The sequence below is a fragment of the Taudactylus pleione genome, unplaced genomic scaffold, assembly GCF_031769625.1.
Source record: "Taudactylus pleione unplaced genomic scaffold, aTauple2 ptg001343l, whole genome shotgun sequence".
In the NCBI taxonomy this organism is placed as follows: domain Eukaryota; kingdom Metazoa; phylum Chordata; class Amphibia; order Anura; family Myobatrachidae; genus Taudactylus; species Taudactylus pleione.
In genome coordinates, this window is record NW_028285743.1 from 223620 (window position 1) to 242071 (window position 18452).

The 18452-nt window shown below is 43.2% G+C and overlaps 1 protein-coding gene across 24 annotated transcripts in view; it reads left to right on the plus strand.

Moving 5' to 3' along the window:
* The window catches only part of ADGRL2 (adhesion G protein-coupled receptor L2), a 179679-nt gene that overhangs the window by 72486 nt on the left and 88741 nt on the right, over window positions 1–18452 (plus strand). For all 24 annotated transcript variants that reach the window (XM_088463328.1, XM_088463331.1, XM_088463332.1 and 21 more), the window contains exon 3: window positions 2239–2452. In XM_088463328.1, the coding sequence (XP_088319454.1) occupies window positions 2239–2452 (214 nt within the window). The remainder of the gene's footprint in view (window positions 1–2238; window positions 2453–18452) is intronic.

Here is an 18452-nt window from a genome sequence, read left to right on the forward strand (position 1 = left end):
TTACACAAACATTTCTCATCCTAATTGGCCTGTTAAAGGTATAATCCGCTCAGTAAAGTGTTGGTGAAGTGTGTAAAGAGCCTGCAATGTTTAGCCCGTTCCTGTCATTTATCCCACTTTCCTGCTTACACATCAAATGAAACCATTTTATGGGTGTTTTGCCCCCATTGCGAAACGTGTAAGTTGTTCCCCTGCCAAATAGGTTGAGGCGACGGGGGAAGAAACAGTCGCGTCTGTGTTACTAGAGGGGGCCTGGTAACTGGGGAACCAAAAACAATCTGGACCCCTTTCTGCACTGAGGAGACCTATTAGGTCTATCATGAAGCTGGTCCCTTCCTTGGTTTGTTTCAGGGGCGGTGGGTCCAAAAAAGGTATCCCTTACTATACAGCAGTCAGGGCTCAACTGCTGATGGGAACTACAAGTACCAGCATGCCCTGCCATAGTCTGATTAAAGAACTGTCTGTTGCAATAAAGAGGACTGCCAATTTGTTTTGCTCGACATCTGATGGGGAACTACAGGTTTCAGCATGCCCTGCAAGACTGACTAAAGATATGGGGGAGATGTATCAAATCTTGGAGAGAGATAAAAGTGAAGAAGTTGCCCAAAAGCAACCAATCAGCTTCTAGCTGTCATTTTACAGGCTGTGCTAGATAGGTGACAGGAGATGATTGGTTGGTGCCACTTTATCTCCAAGCTTTGATAGATCTCTGCCTGTACCTGTTTCTACAAAGATGGCGGCCAAACTTTGGCTTACCAGTTGTTGTGGCACTAACAGCCCAGCATGATTACTGCTATAGTATAATAGGTCAGTGGAGTCGACCGGTGCTCACCGGGCAAGTGGCGTATTTACTAAGCCTTGGAGGGAGATAAAGTACCAGCCAATCAGCTCCTAACTGCCATGTCACAGTCTGTGTTTGAAAAATGACAGTTAGGAGCTGGTTGGCTGGCACTTTAATTCTGTCCACTTTATCTCCATCCAAGGCTTAGTAAATAGACCCCAAAGTATCAGCCAATCAGCTCCTAACTGTTGGTTCTTCTTTAAAGTATACGAAGTGCCTCTTGTCACACAGGGGTTAAATAAAGCTGCTTGTGCGCCTCTGCTTGGAACCGAAAATCCCCCAGAATTCTGTGACCATAGTGAAATCATATATATATATATATTGTGTGTGTGTATGTCATTATATATATATATATATATATATATATATATATATATAGTGTATATAGATAGATATAGATGTGTGTGTATGTATATATATATATATATATATATATATATATATAGATAGAGAGAGATTATACACACATGTTGTGTGTATATTATTGGCGCTCAGTGCAGACACAAGAGAGAACAGCGGATGATAACCCACGTTTCAATGTTTAAATTGACATTTCCTATTTTAAACATATTTTTTTTTTTTTTTTTTATAATTTCTACAGTGTAAAAAAAAAAAAATCATTTTAAAATATATCTTTCATGAAAACATTTTTATTGGAAATGCTCAATTCAGTAAAGCTGAAATTCAAACAGCAATAAAGGTGCCTCGGTCTCGTGCCTACCTATAGAGAGCATGGATATTCTGAATTATGCGTGTTTAGCAGTGCGTTTCGGTGATGTGCTCCCCCGGGTACCCTCCAACGTGAAAAAGTGAGGACGAGCCCAGGAAAACAAAGCCGTAATGGGAAATATAAATATATATATATATATGTATGTGTGTGTGTGTATACAGTATATGTGTATATAGTGTATAACTATTACAGGAGGTCTAGTTTGTCATACTTGCTTTATGTGAACACATGACGGCAGTTCTCCCCTCGCTCGCATACAGCGTGCTGTACTATAACCACCAGCAAGTTGAGATGCCCCCATTAGTGAAGGAGCAGATGTCTAGCTGTCATCCTCATGGCCAGGTGCACCCACGAAGGCTTCTGTCTGTCACCAGTAGGAATTTATTATGGATTGGCTTTAAAAATAGGAAGCTTCCCCTGACCGATTGGAACATTTTGTTTAGCAGGTCTTCATTCAGTGCGCCCCTGGGGTACAAGGAGATGAGGGGTGTCATAAATATTGTTTGAGCCACCAAAAATGGCTGCTCCTCGCTGCCGCAGTGGCAGATAAACTTTAGCCATCAGGTCTGCGGTTCATTTACAGTCTCGTTCCCATAACGTTCCCTTGAAGGATATTTATTATTGGGTCTGTCATTTCATTGTATTCCTCTTTCTTTCTGTTTTTCAGCTTTTAGCCGAGCAGCATTGCCCTTTGGTCTGGTACGGCGGGAACTCGCCTGCGAGGGATATCAAATTGATCTCCGATGTCCAGGGAGCGACGTCATTATGATCGAAAGTGCCAACTACGGACGCACAGACGACAAGATCTGTGACGCAGATCCCTTTCAGATGGAGAATACAGACTGCCATCTCCCAGATGCCTATAAAATCATGTCACAGAGGTACGATACGGGGGATGTACAGAACCGAAAGCCTCTTTACTATATATCTGTTACTTTGTTTATACTGTGCCGCTGCGCTATAACACGCTACAACCAATCGGCAAGTAATCTGCGGGTCTAACAGGACATCAGTGATCCTATTGTTTCTATACTGTTTTCAGTGTCATACGTTCACTATGGGTTGAGTCTCCCATATCCAAATATTCCGGAATACGCTACTGAGATAGTGACACCTTTGTCATTTCTGATGGTTCGATGTACACAAACTTAGTTTGTTGCACAAAATTATAAAAAATATTGTATAAACTGACCTTCAGGCTGTGTGTGTATAAGGTGTATATGAAACATAAATGCATAGATTTGGGTCCCATCCCCAAGCTAGCTCATTATGGTATGCAAATATTCCAAAATAACCCTGGTCCCAAGCATTTTGGATATGGGAGACTCAACCTATCCTGATGGTGGTGTGGTATGTTTTCTTATGTGTGTTTTGTGGAATATTGTGGATGGTCTGTGGTCTCTGTTGTGCGTGGCGCTGGTTCTTTGCACCTGTAAGCGGAATATTGATTGAGCCTTCACCACCGCTGTCCGCTGTTTAAAGCTGCTACAACATGCAAAGGTCATTCATAGGAAACGTTCAAGTTGATTGTGTTGTTCCGTCCTGTATAATATATGAAATATTCAGTCCTGCCTTGACCTCCTAGCTCACAGGTATCAGACAATACACGTGATATGGAACTGCTTAACTGTAAGGGTCTTGTTCCTTCACGATATCGCCGAGTAAACGGGGCATCTTTTGTCCGACTAGAGTGCCCCTTTTGTCCTCCTCTCTGAAAAAGGTCTCCTTGATCTCCGATCTCAATCAGAGACTTGTTAGGTCTAGAACGGGTTTTCTGTCACTTGTTGGCCAGGTGGTCTCTCTGCAATAGTTACACGTTGGCAAAGGAGCTCCTCCTGTAACGTGTACACAGCTTTTCCCAGTTTCTTTAAAGGTAGTTTATTTTATTTTATTTTAGTCTTGCCTTGCGCCTGCTCGGGATCTAAAGTTATTTTGTCGAAATGTTGTTGCCTTAATGATCTCTCCACATTTTCCTCCATGTCCCAGCGCCAATTACCGATCATCTAATCTCGGCGCTCCTCTCCCATCTTTTTTTTTTGCCTCTAGTCTGTACATCAGTTCTCCTTTGGGATAATGTCTCCTCCAGTTACCTGTCATGTCAACTTCAGTCGTCTTAGACTAGGGGATTATGAATGTTGTAAGTCTCTGCTTGATCTAATGGCTCAGTGCAGTGAGAGACAGCGGGCTGCGAGTTCTGTGTTTTCCCTCTCCTCCTTGGCCGATCTAGGCGTAGACACATTTTGTTGACTTCATCATTCACACATATATATATATATATATATATATATATATATATATATATCCTTCATAATAATAGAAGAATATACTAGTTGAGTCTCCTATATCCAAAATATTTGGAACCAGGGGTATTTTGGATGCCAGAATATTCCGTATTTTGGAATATTTATATAATATAATGAAATATCTTGGGAAAGGGACCCAAACCTAAGCACAGAATGCTTTTATGTTCTATATACACCTTATATACACACACAGCCTGCAGATCATTTTATACAATATTTTCAATAATTTTGAGGCTCAATAAAAGTTTGTGTACATACATGAAATTCATTTGTTTCATATACACCTTATACGGAAAGCCTGAAGGTTATTGTATACAAGATTTTTAATTATTTGTGCCTTAAATGAGGTTTATGTACACTGAACCATCAAAAAGCAAAGGTTTCACTATCTCAGTCATGCTAAAAAAATTCTGTATTTCGGAATATTCCGTATTTCGGAATATTTGTATATGGGAGACTCAACCTGTTTATATCATTCATAATAATAGAAGAAAAAAAAAATATATATTTATTTATATATATAATTTTTTTTATATATATATATATATATATTCATTCATAATAGAATATATAATGTATGATTTGAAGGGCTATATTGACTGACAACTTTTCTTTTTATTATGGCGCTGGAAAAAGTAATTTTATGTGCTGGTCCTATCTAACATATTAATGATAAAGCAGAATAACGCTAAATCTGTCAATGAACACATTTTTACCAGTGACAGACTGGTGACTAATACTCCACTTTTCAAACCCACCGTTTCTTCTAATACCCCTTTTGACATTAGCCAAAAATAACTGGTTGTACGTATAGCACAAAGTTGTTGTAGCAGGGGCGTTAGAACGAAACAAGAATATAATAAAAACAGACAATATATTTTCTTTGGAAATATATTGTTTACATGTTTTAGTATCATTATATTAGTTACTAATCTTTGTTATATTTATTACCAGTTATTTACATAGCACACACTATATTAGATACTAATCTTTGTTATATTTATTACCAGTTATTTACATAGTACACACACATCCCACAGAGCTTTATGTTTTTACCTAAATTATGTTAACATTTACACACAATTTTAGTGTGAAGGGGGAAAAAATATATATTTTTATTATTATTTTTGTAAGTCATTGAAAATATGTTAATTCACATCTGTTGTGTCTGACTATTAAAGTTCCCACCATACCATGTGCCTTTATAAAAAAAAAAGGTGTTATGTCTTTTGTAGTGTTTTTCTTTTAGTCAGTGTTGTTCTTAGGGAGAGTTTAGAATCGTGGGTGTTTTTATAATAACATCCAATTCCTATACAAAACTTGTTCTACCATATAAACAAAAACAGTTTGGCTGCCAAGGTTCTGTTGACACATGAGACGTTTGGTATGCTGCGATGTAACATGGTACTTATTGTACTAAAGCAGTATTAGAGGCACTCTTTTTTTTATTTTAATTTGTTGTTGTTTTATTGTTTCTTTCTAACTAGTGAATGGTAAAAAAAACACATGCTAAACTGAGAAAAAAAAACTGTTAAATTACACTCATTATTTTTGTAATCTAGAAAATAATATAAATTATATAAAAAAAAAAAAAAATGTTTTACTTGCTTTCATGTTCAAAAGTTTTTATACTTTTTGGGGCATTGCTAAGACCCTAAAATTATATGTAGTTATACTAGAGATTTTTTAATTGAATTATATTTTAGCTTGCTTTGCTTTGGAAAAAGTAGACTGCTTAAAAGAAACCAAGAGACTTTGGTATTATTACCTACAGATGTACCTTCAATAGGCAGCTAAAATCCTACCTTATTAATTAGTAGCAAAGGTATTTAAAATGGATTTGTAATCTGAATTATTCTTGGGATATTTAATATTTTTGTAAGTGAGTTTTAATTGACGGATGGTGCTTTGTTTAGCCAATAATGAGGCCTCTAGTTCTGGCGGATCGGCGTAGAAAGCTTGGAGTGATTACCGACAGACTATGTTACTAAAGAGATCACATTTTATTCACTTTTTCCATTTCTAAATGTTTTTTTTTTTTTTTTAAATGGAGTCAGAAAATATATAGACAGATAGGGGTTCATATTCCCGGGTGTCCGAACTCATACGTTTATCATTTACGTTGGGGGCAATGTCAGGTGCTTTTGTTTATCCCTCTTCGTTTTTGCATTGGTTACGTTTACAAAGGTTTGTACAATGCAGTTAGTCCTTAGTTTGGCCCGAGTTGTCAATATCAGCCTGGGGCACTATCATTTATATTGACCTATAAATAGTTTGAATATTCAATTTGTTTTTGTGGATGATTAATTAGCATTCGCATCCAGTGAGGCAGTAAATGTAATAAGAGGGTCGTTAATTGGAATTTTTGTTGTTGTTAATAAGTCGTATCATCACATCATGATTAACAATGGAGATACAGTATTTTCAGAATAATTCCCGCTTACCAGTTGCTTCTGTTTGAAGAGCCTTCCATAGAATTTTTATTTTAACCACAATAATAGCGCAATATACACTGTAATGTTTTCAACCCCTGTTGTAGCTTAAATCCCGACGTCTTTAAAGCGTTCCGGTCACCTATTACTGGAGGCGTCCGAATAAACACACTTAATGTAACATTTATTCATGTTGCATTTAGTGTGTTTTTGCGTTTTTCTCCTTGACTTCAGTATGTGCAATATGACCTCACTTAATTATGAATGGCCTGAAAAGTCTATTTGCTAGATGTAATGTGCTCCGTTATTAGAATGGCAGTCATTTATAATGCCATAAACGTATAAGTTACTTTATCCTTGTTATGCGATTTAACATCGACTGAGGTGATTTAGAAATGTTATACCTGCCTTCTTGTAGGCATTTATCACTTCCTTTAACTGAGAATACCTTTTATTAAGCTGCGCCGAATTCTGAAGAGGATGAAATGTAACCGGGATTATTTTTATTCAAATATAATTTAAATATTCATCAAAGTAGGAGTTCAGCTTGAAACTGACAGCGACTATTAACATCAAAAAAATTTAATTAATTGCATTGGGTATCGCCTAGCAAAGTTAGCCAAATAGCTGAGAGGGCTAATCGCGCTATATAGATTGAAAGGCAATACTTTTATTTTACTGTGTAGCTGTGGAATTAATAGTGTTGCAGCTTCCTATGTGGGGCAATTAAATCTGGCTGTTAAGGTTCATGGCTTCTATAGAAAATTGATTGACTATAACTTTGTAAACCAGACTAGCATATAAAAAAGGCAGCAAGAGAGAGAGAAAGGACTCGGAGCAGGAACTTTTGCAGAAGTGTAATGACGTAGAGGTAAAAACAGGTCTTGTAAATGTACACAGACTTTTAGCGCTTTGCGGGGAATAAAAAAATACTTTTTTGCTAGAGAAACCCTTTAAGGATAAAATTGTGAGTCAGAAAACCAAAGCAAACACAGGTGGTTTGTGGTCTTTGCAATGGAAAAAAAAAATAGACGGTTCTCTGTAGCCAAGTAATGCGCCACGCGTGTCTGCTGTATGCCGAGTTTCCCCCCACTAATCCCACTGCATAAAATCCCCTCAGACAGGTTTCTTTTCTCTGACGATGATGGAGAAGGAAAGCTTTTAATTTTTTACATAAAATGCGGATGAAGTGACCATTTTATTTATAAACTCACCTATTTTCCTTTGCAAATTAGCTTCACAAGTCCACAGGCGGCAAATTAATAAATTGTGCAAATGGCAACGCCAGGCGGCCCGGTGTCACTCATGTTGTTTTGCCAGCCTTTAGTTTTATGCCAATTTGCTAGTTGTCACTATCGGCGTAGTCCGTGTCCTACACAGGCAAACATGTCTGACCTGCTTCTAAAGAACGTTAGGGCTCGGGAGACCAAACTCGTTAAGAAATGTGGAATATCCAATTAGATGGGTAGAATGCAAAGAGTTTTTAATGAGATCAATTGTCAGTCAGTAAGTGAAAATCGCCTCTACCATTGCTGCATCAGGTTCATATGTATTCAGCCTGCTTGTTCATCACAGGGCTTGTAACAAGGGTCCCTTCTTAATTGTCAGTGCTGTGACATGTTTAGCCAATCAAACGCTTATTTACATGTATTGAAAGCTTGCATTACTGTAAGTACATACGCAAATACAGCCATCGACCACCCTTATATTCTCCATGCTTCAGCTAGTTTTTTTTTTTAAACCTGGTGTGTGTGTGTGTGTGTATATATGTGGGTATGTATATAATATATATAATATATATATTTATACAGTTTTTTACACTGACTTCCTCACAATACGATTTGATAGTGGGGGGGGGGACACATTGCGTTATTGCTTTAGTCACTTGTCAGTCATGTGTGTCAGTCATGTGTGTCAGTCATGTGTGTTAGTCGTGTCGTCTGAAGCTTACACACTTGCAGAGACCCTGTCATCTTCACATTATTCGGTCTGGCCGCCTGTCACAGATTACCATTTTCCTCATTGGTTTTCAGGGCTTGATACCGGTTATTTCTACCAAGATTCCATTGTACCAAGAAAAGATCTCAGCCCTCAGAAATTACCTCACCCAGCGGCCATTTTGAATGAGCGCTCCGTGAAATGCATGCTCCTTCCCGCTCTGCATTTATTAGACATTACACTGAATATTTTTCCCTGTTCAAAAAAAATAACACCCCCCTTCAATAAGGTCCTCATTTGGATAATTAGCCTCACAACGTCTGTGTTTTCTGCTTTGTGCCTGCTGTATAATGGCGGAATTAGTTTCTATTTCAGAAAAAGGAAAGAATAGTGACTGCACAGATATATCAGTCAGAGCAGTCACAAAGGAACAATGTCGTCACTATCTCCCTTTTTGCCACCGTGGTGTGTCATCCATTTCCAGTCAATTCATAGGCTGCAGGCACGTTGATGGCGTTGCTTCAAACCACAAAATGGCCGCTGTCTCCCCTGTATTTAAACACACACGTGTAGTATTTTGTGGATTCCTAGCAAACATTGAGAAAAAACACCTTTTGTTACACTTGTAAATGACAGAAACCAGTGAAGGCTTTATATTTAATCTCTGTTCCCGGGGTACTTGCCAATGTCCCATTTTCTTCAAAGGGTTGCAGCGGCCGTACAGTTTAAGTGACTTAAATTTATGCATGTAGAGAGTACATAGAATCCACTAAGCGTGATCTTATAGCTGCAATTAAACTGACAAGATGACCTTCATGAATCTGATTTTCAAGTTTCCAACCTTTTATTAAACCCTGTAGAAGGTTTCCGTCCCTTGATTGCAGAGCACCCTGCAGGGTCGACGTGTTTACCCAGATTTTTGGGGGTTTCCTGGAAAACAGTAATCATCCACAATTTCTTTCAGGTTTAATTGCATATCCTGCAAAGAAATATCGGAGGATATTTTAAAGCAAATATGCTTCAGTTCCGGTGCTGTTACTGCCTGTGGAGATTTTCATGCTTACCTTTTTGAAGGTTGGCTCTGTGGTGGCGGCGGCGGCTCCCAGTCCTAATTATAATTTTAAATATTCAGAATAGACACGTTCTTTGTACACCGTAAATTAGGCAGGCTAGGACATGTAGTTCAACGAAGGGAGAGCATAAGGCTATTTGCATCTTGCTGTGTCATCAATCAGATTTGTATTGTCTTTTTAAAAGCATGAAAAGAGGAATGTTCTAAAGCTTTTTATTCCTTTGGCAAATGTGTTTTAACTCTGCAAAATAATCTCTGCAAGTACAGAGCCATTGCTATTGTCTCTGCCCCATTATTGCCGTGATATCCACATCTAGAGGATTCCATGACGACAGAGCATTCAGAGGCCAGACCGTTACAATTCACTGTTAGCTCTTTTAGCGCAAGATGTCCCAATAGACACTGTGTGTAGTTTATGCACCATTATTATGTAATGGACACTTGTACACACACAAAAATGGCATTCGCGTGACTTCACACTGGGCGGAACGGTTCAGTGTTAAAATTGCAGTATGACCGCTGTGATATCATATTTAATATATTTTAAATTGGAATTAAATCCCTTTCTACACTGCATATTTACAGGGTTCAGTTGTCTTGTGATTGTTGCTATACTCTAACAAGATCAACTGTTCTATTGAACAGTATAAAGTGTCCTTTACACGTCTGTACACGGATTCTGTGATCCAGATTGCTGTATTACAAATAGGTTCAGTGTTTGGTTAAAGTTTTAGATTTTCCTCTTCTGATGGTGAATGACAACACTGCCCTAGAGTTCATTTTTAATGTGATAGCTGTTTAATGACCCCCCACGGGGGAGATGTACTAAGCCGTGGAAGAAGATAAAGTACTGACCAATCAGCTGCTAACTGTCATTTTTCAAACACAGCTTGTATACCGACAGGAGCTGATGGGTTGGTACTTTCTCTCTCCTCTTTATCATTTCAGAAAGGCTTTAGTACATCTCCCCCCGCACAGGATCTGCTGTACAGAGAACCTCATATCTTCCTTTTATAATTAGGATCGGGTGCAGCAATACTTATATCTCATCTGAGTTCCAGCAAAATGATGCTCTTATACTAGATTATCATGGGAAAATATAGAATATTTATTTTTACTTTGTCCTAAACTAACTTTGAAAAAAGCATTTTTCAGACGCCAGACTGTCCTGTTTACTCGGCGGGGTGCAGTACTTGTATGTATGTATGTATGTATATATTGCCCCTTTAAGTGTGCATTTTATATTGAATTCGGGTTGTGCGTAAAGTGCGCAGAGAGCCGTAAACTCCAGTCCTCCCACATCCTGCTCCTGTAACGTGCGTTTTATATCTAAAGAACAGAGCTGAATGATCTCGCATATGTGGAACGTCTTCCTTCCTGATATATAATTTAGCATTCTCTCCTCTGTTTATATCAGTGACATAATAGTGCGTGCTAGTTTTTCCAAAGAGCGGTGTCTTTGCTGCTCCACGGCACAATAGCTTGTACTTCCAGGCCTGCACATGGTGTTAGCACATCTTTAATGCGCTTCACTCTTAACGTTTTATAGGTCATGATGAACTGTGTCTCGAACACCAGTCACTGCTGGCAATTGAACACCCAAACCCCCCCCCAATCCCCTACTGCTCTCCCAGCTTAACCCTTTATCTGACGGAGAGGCCAACAAACGCCTGAACCTTCGCTCTGTCACCCATGAAATAACATTCTGTGATTTTAGTTACCTGCACTGAATATTTGTCTTCTGTCTGATTTTAGAGGCTGTCATGAAAGCAGAGAGCTCAACGACGAAGCCGATTTTATTTGTTGCTATAAGAGATCTGCAAAAATAAGTTAAAAAAAACAAATCGGATGATGCCAGCCGGGCACCATTTAATGCTCTGATGCACCTATCATTATAGAAGCGTTGTCTTTTTTGCGATACAAAAACAGGACGGCTCACATACTTTTATTCTGTTGTCATCTTGAAGCTTCTATTTCATGATTTCACGGACGGAAACGAGTGTTATGTAGTTAGTTCTGGAAACTTGACCTCCTCGTGGTGCATGGGCTCACATGTAAGAGGAACGGCGCACTGAGCTGCGTATTACAGACGGAAGGAAATATACGGTTTTTGTTACGCTGTTCTTGGCGAAAGATTCTTTGTTCAAATCTCTTTTCCTTTTCCAATGGGAGCGATGATATTTATCCAGTGTTGGTTAGACTCAGGCTGCTTCTGCTGGACGATGGCACCAATGTCCATATTGGCCTTACATTTAGGTCCAACCGGGCTGAAACTTCCCCCTTGGTTTAGGCCGCTGAATATCTATCACCGCATGGACCAGATAATGTCATTGGAAAATGAGCAGCATTTAAGCCGTCCCCCCCAGGTGAAGATGAAAGATGAATATGTCGGAGGCCCTGGGGGAGGGGGAGGCCATGCAAACGAGCTTGAAGGCTGCTGCGCCCCCCCCCCCCAGGTGAAGGTCCTGGCTAGTAACCTATTAATGCCAGTGGGCCCTTTATGTCCAGTCATGCTGGCTTCTGTGGTTCTTCAAGTGCCGGCATGCTGGAACCTATAGGCAGCCTGTAAAGAATAATATTAAGGTACAATGAACCCTGTACCCACCGCCATCAGAGGTGCAGGGAAGGGTCCTGGCTTTTGCGCCCAGGGCTGGTTATTGCTCGGAAGGGGGATCTCCATTTTATTTTTTGGGGTCCCCACTTCCCTGGGCTGACCAGTTTTGGGGCTGGTTAATGTGATAACAGGGGGACTTACATACTACATAGATTTACAAAGGAAATTTAATCATTCACATCGGTCCCTACCACAGTGGATCTTACAATTCTATATATTCCTTACCACACACACACTAATGCTGGCCATACATCCAGCGGATGATCCCCAATGCTGATGAGCTTCGGCATTCTGTCCGACGATTTATCTGGTGATCTTCAAAATACGACGCATTAAAATTCTTCGGCTCGCCAATTATGAACATTTTGGGGGCAAAATTGGTGAATCGAGATTGTCCAACACGTTGAATTTTGCCAACCAGCCAACTAAGTCATCGGCAGAATGGAGAATTGCACCATTTAGTTGCCAGCTTAAGGCAATTCTGCTACCATTGTGTCTGTGGAGTAAGGCAGGAGCTCCCGTTTAAAGAGCCCGGGAGCTATTCACTTGTTTTGGACAACCACCCCTGAGGCTTCACTTATCGGGGCTTTCTGCTCTCAGCCTCCTACCGTGGCTGCGCACAACAGCCATATTTGGTAGGACCGACTTCGCTATTACAGAACGGTACCTGGCGTCCATTGCATTGAATTGAATTCCCACCATGGTTTATGGTCTGTATACTTAAGTGTTGAGATATAAAATCATCCCTTCGTAGTGTATTTAACCAGGGGTCTCCGTGCCCTTTCACCGTTCCCATTACACAGGGGTTCCTCGTAATGGATGCCAATCTCAGATGTGCAGCGGCAATGTGCTTGGGCTGACTGTGATAACGGAATTTCCACTCACCGGGACTTGACGCTTTTTTTGGACCGTTACGCCAATGTCTTGTAGCCAGAATTGTACTGTACCAAGAAGTTTAAAAAAAACATTACTGATTTATGGGAAAATCATCTCATTTTGATGATCTTTAGAGGTTGTGACCTTTTTGAAATATGTGACTATTCCAAAAACAAATCTAGAAAAGCTCTGTGAGCGCATTGTGAGCGAACAGGGAAGATTTGAGTTACATTAAAATCGGTCAAATGCAATGGAAAAAGTTGCCGTTTTACCTTGCATTTGTCCATGTTTTGCGATACTTAGGATACGTCGTTCAGCGATTATTCCATCAGATACATAAAACTAGCTCTGAGGGGTTTCTCGCCTCTGCTTCTTTTGGTTCCTGTGGACACTGACCAAGAATAGTCTTTTAATCCATTAGTCTTCAGTGTTCTCCCCAGAAGTTTTTTCCAGCCGGGTGGCATCTAAAAGTAGCCGGGTGGGGGCTTTCGCAATTATGCGCGAGCCGGGAGAAGGGGTATCTCCCTTACCAATCCAGCCCAACAGGTGTAAGGCTGCTCCCCCACTGGCTCTCAGTCAAAAGTGCCCATTATGCAGTGCCCCCTGTAGTTTTCCCCTTTATGCAGTGCCCCCTGTAGTTTTCCCCTTTATGCATTGCCCCCTGTAGTTTAACTTTTCCCTTATGCAGTGCCCCCAGGCTGAAGTAGTGCCCCCAGGCTGGCCCCTTATGCAGTGTCCCCAGGCTTAAATAGTGCCCTTTAGGCAGTGCCCCCAGACTGGTCCTGGCCCCAGCCCAGCACTTGCCTGTACTTGCTGGGCGCTCCCACTCCCGATGCCTCGCGCTGACCGGATCTAACTGGATCCAGCAGGCGCGCGGGTAGGCTCCACACGTCGCGGGTGACATCATGACGTAAACCCGCGCAGTGCAACACTGGGAACGCCGGCCTCTGAAGTGATCGGGGGCTTCTTTAGCCTCCGGTCACTTCAGAGGCCAGCGTTCCACAGCGGGGGTCGTCGGGGGAAAGCGCCGGGCGGTAGGTAGTTACTGCCGGGCGATGCACCCGCAGAAATCAGCCTGGGGAGAACACTGGTCTTATTCTCTCCTCTGTGCTGGATCCTGACCGCGTCCCCACGATACAGTCCTGTCCTCTACATTCACATTTCGCCATCCGTTCATTTAAATGAGCATATTTGTAAAACACCAGGAAAAGTATTAAGCAGACTCATACGGGCAGTGTTTGGTGTGTGTGGGGCGGTTGTAACCCATACATAGAGTCGTCAGGTTATATATATACATTCCTTAAATTACGGCACCGTGCCCACGGGTTTCTCCAGATGTGACCGAACAATGGACACAAGACCATTTTTATTTTCTTCTGTTCTGAGTGATCATACGTGGGTATGAGGGGAACGTGGGTGTGTGCGCCACAACATGAAGTGCCCACTGGCATGACGGCAATTACAGGCCTTGTACAGGCCTCTTTATATCACGCCACGCGTATCGTTTAACACTTCGCATTCGCCACTCTGGAGTCCACCAGGGATTTGTGGCTGGGGGTGAGGAGAATGTACGCCAGGTTTTTAATGAAGAATCTGATTTTTCAACTAACACTATGTTAAATAAATCCTCTCATTTAGAGGATTTTTTTTGTTAAATTAGGCTACTTACAGTAAGAGTTACTTGGTGATATATTAAAGGGTTTGGAAAATGATACAGAAGTAGGCCGGGTCCCCGGAGATGAGAGACTGACCTTTGGACTAGAAATTGAACAGTTCTTACAGGAGTGCTGCAGAATTCCTGATTAATGTACTGTGTAACTTACATTATGTGCCTTACTGTGTTTGAAAGGAAGGGTAATAGTCCTGTCAGATACACAGCCTCCCTGCCCTTTATTGTATATTTTCATCTTCATACAGCGTATTAATATCAACTGGTGTTATTATTCTGTCTCTCTCTCTCTCTCTTTCTGCGTCCCGGCCTCGCTGGCTCTCTCCTGCCTCGCTGGCTCTCTCCTGCCTCGCTCGCTGGCTCTCTCCTGCCTCGCTCGCTGGCTCTCTCCTGCCTCGCTCGCTGGCTCTCTCCTGCCTCGCTCGCTGGCTCTCTCCTGCCTCGCTCGCTGGCTCTCTCCTGCCTCGCTCGCTGGCTCTCTCCTGCCTCGCTCGCTGGCTCTCTCCTGCCTCGCTCGCTGGCTCTCTCCTGCCTCGCTCGCTGGCTCTCTCCTGCCTCGCTCGCTGGCTCTCTCCTGCCTCGCTCGCTGGCTCTCTCCTGCCTCGCTCGCTGGCTCTCTCCTGCCTCGCTCGCTGGCTCTCTCCTGCCTCGCTCGCTGGCTCTCTCCTGCCTCGCTCGCTGGCTCTCTCCTGCCTCGCTCGCTGGCTCTCTCCTGCCTCGCTCGCTGGCTCTCTCCTGCCTCGCTCGCTGGCTCTCTCCTGCCTCGCTCGCTGGCTCTCTCCTGCCTCGCTCGCTGGCTCTCTCCTGCCTCGCTCGCTGGCTCTCTCCTGCCTCGCTCGCTGGCTCTCTCCTGCCTCGCTCTCGGGCTCTCTCCTGCCTCGCTCGCTGGCTCTCTCCTGCCTCGCTCGCTGGCTCTCTCCTGCCTCGCTCGCTGGCTCTCTCCTGCCTCGCTCGCTGGCTCTCTCCTGCCTCGCTCGCTGGCTCTCTCCTGCCTCGCTCGCTGGCTCTCTCCTGCCTCGCTCGCTGGCTCTCTCCTGCCTCGCTCGCTGGCTCTCTCCTGCCTCGCTCGCTGGCTCTCTCCTGCCTCGCTCGCTGGCTCTCTCCTGCCTCGCTCGCTGGCTCTCTCCTGCCTCGCTCGCTGGCTCTCTCCTGCCTCGCTCGCTGGCTCTCTCCTGCCTCGCTCGCTGGCTCTCTCCTGCCTCGCTCGCTGGCTCTCTCCTGCCTCGCTCGCTGGCTCTCTCCTGCCTCGCTCGCTGGCTCTCTCCTGCCTCGCTCGCTGGCTCTCTCCTGCCTCGCTCGCTGGCTCTCTCCTGCCTCGCTCGCTGGCTCTCTCCTGCCTCGCTCGCTGGCTCTCTCCTGCCTCGCTCGCTGGCTCTCTCCTGCCTCGCTCGCTGGCTCTCTCCTGCCTCGCTCGCTGGCTCTCTCCTGCCTCGCTCGCTGGCTCTCTCCTGCCTCGCTCGCTGGCTCTCTCCTGCCTCGCTCGCTGGCTCTCTCCTGCCTCGCTCGCTGGCTCTCTCCTGCCTCGCTCGCTGGCTCTCTCCTGCCTCGCTCGCTGGCTCTCTCCTGCCTCGCTCGCTGGCTCTCTCCTGCCTCGCTCGCTGGCTCTCTCCTGCCTCGCTCGCTGGCTCTCTCCTGCCTCGCTCGCTGGCTCTCTCCTGCCTCGCTCGCTGGCTCTCTCCTGCCTCGCTCGCTGGCTCTCTCCTGCCTCGCTCGCTGGCTCTCTCCTGCCTCGCTCGCTGGCTCTCTCCTGCCTCGCTCGCTGGCTCTCTCCTGCCTCGCTCGCTGGCTCTCTCCTGCCTCGCTCGCTGGCTCTCTCCTGCCTCGCTCGCTGGCTCTCTCTTCTTTCTGTACATATTTATAATGTGTGTAGACTTCCCTTAAGACCCTGCTGCAGTCCAGAGCTAGGCATGCTGTTGCTTGTAGTCCCACAACAGTCCACAGCTTACCTGTTTCTGCTATATACATCTATGAATCAAGGTTGACACTTATTTGCCTGAGAATTGGAGCTCTGTCTCTCGGACATCTCGTGCGATACTTTTACGTTTTGTATTAGTTATCCGCCATTATTAGAAGTTTTATTTTGGCTACTATGCTTTGTGCGCTTTCTATCCCGTCCCGGCTGAGCAGAAATACTGTAATTCCCTGTCCCGCGTTGACCATTTACAAGAACTAGTTTATTTCCCGCTGGTTTGTCAGCTATTGTGACATTGTATTTAAGTCTCGCACAGCAGATGCGTTATCAGGTTCCTACTCTTTGTAGGTATTTGCATATCTGCAGGAGAAAAGAAATGCAATCTCTTCCTAAGCAGCGTCGTCTCAGATTGTATCTGTGTTTAATACTAGAAGGGGATTTGTCATTTTTCTTTTCTGAACTTAGCTTTACATAGCTGCCTGTTTAGATGGTAACGTTTAACACCGGCTAAATTCGTCCGTCTCTTTATGTTTGCAAAAATATGTTCTGCGCTCATTCTCATGCTAAAACGCCAGATAAGAACGCCATCATTTTCTTTGTGCATTTATCATTTCTGGGAAATGTAAGTGACGGAGGGGAGCTCACAGGATCCCTTGTGGAGGGGAAATTAAACAAGATAGCATTTCGGGCAATAAAATGTTGGCTGAATGCTTAAGAGTTCCTGTTCAGTTACCATGAACACCCCCCCACGGCAATTCTGTGTCCCTGTCCTATCAGCCACTCCCTGCCGGCGGCCCCCACAGCTCCTGTGAATACAATCCCATTTTCTCCCAGTTCTGCGCCGTGCTGAGGATTGCAGGAATGGAGCCACTAATTGTGTAAACTCACCAGATTCCCGCAGTGTTAAGCATTCCGATAAAAGGATTAAAACAGACATGTATCTGACGGGAGTTCCATCTACCGCTCCGCAGCGCCATTTATTCTACTCTTCAGTAAATACAGACAGTAGTGTCTTGAAACGTTGCAAGTTTCTGAAAGAATTTACCTTCGCTTTATTCGATTAATAAAATGTTTAACTTCTATATTGTTTGTTTGTGTAACGCCAACATATTACACAGGTTTCCATAGACTCTTGGATAAGTCATTTCCCCCTTCGCCGTTGGAGCTTGCGGTTTAAATTCCGCAGCAGGCACTTTATGGGAGTGTGATTGGGAGCTGTCATATCTATTGTTCTGCTTGTATTCAGTCTTCGTATTCAGTGGCCACTAACACAAGCGACCCGTCCTGTGGATTTAATGCGTTCCACCTAAATGAGTTTGTCTCTATTACCTCTACACTCTGATGACCAGATTTTGGGCATTTTATAAGATTCCTGGCATTTGGTTAGGAGCATATTGTTGCGTTATATTGTGAACCCCAGTGCTGATGATGTCATCACTTGCGCAGTTTACACCGCGTCCTCTTATGCTGTAATTAGGCGCTGCAAGCTGCATGGATGCGCAAATTCACAGATGTCGGGTGTCTTGACAAGATGTGCAAAGTCGTCTTTTTATTTTTTATTTTTCCCTCCTTTGAATCTGGTGCAACACGTTGAGGTGAATGAGCCTTTCACACGACTAAGTGACGCGAGCTGTATAACGCTCTGTTATAGATTTCTGAATTGTCCATGGGCGCCGTTGGGAATATTGTCTTCTCTGTGTTAGGTCTTTGCAGATTCATGGTAACACAATTTATAGGGAAAGGCAGAACAACATTTTGTGGGGAAAAGTAACAGTTGGCTTCTCAATGTACTAGGAGCTGGAGGTGCTACAAGTGCCTCGTGCCTCAATGATTTCCCTTATTGTGACTAACTTGTTCAGCTCACCATTGATGATTTGGCTTAATATATTTACATTTACTTATATAATGCCAACATAGGTCATTGCGCTTTACAAATAATGAAGGATTAAGGCAGATTTTTTTTGCAGCCTTTACTTATAATGTGTGTATTATGTATGTATGTGTGTGTATATAGTATGTATGTGTGTGTATATAGTATGTATGTGTATATAGTGTGTGTGTATAT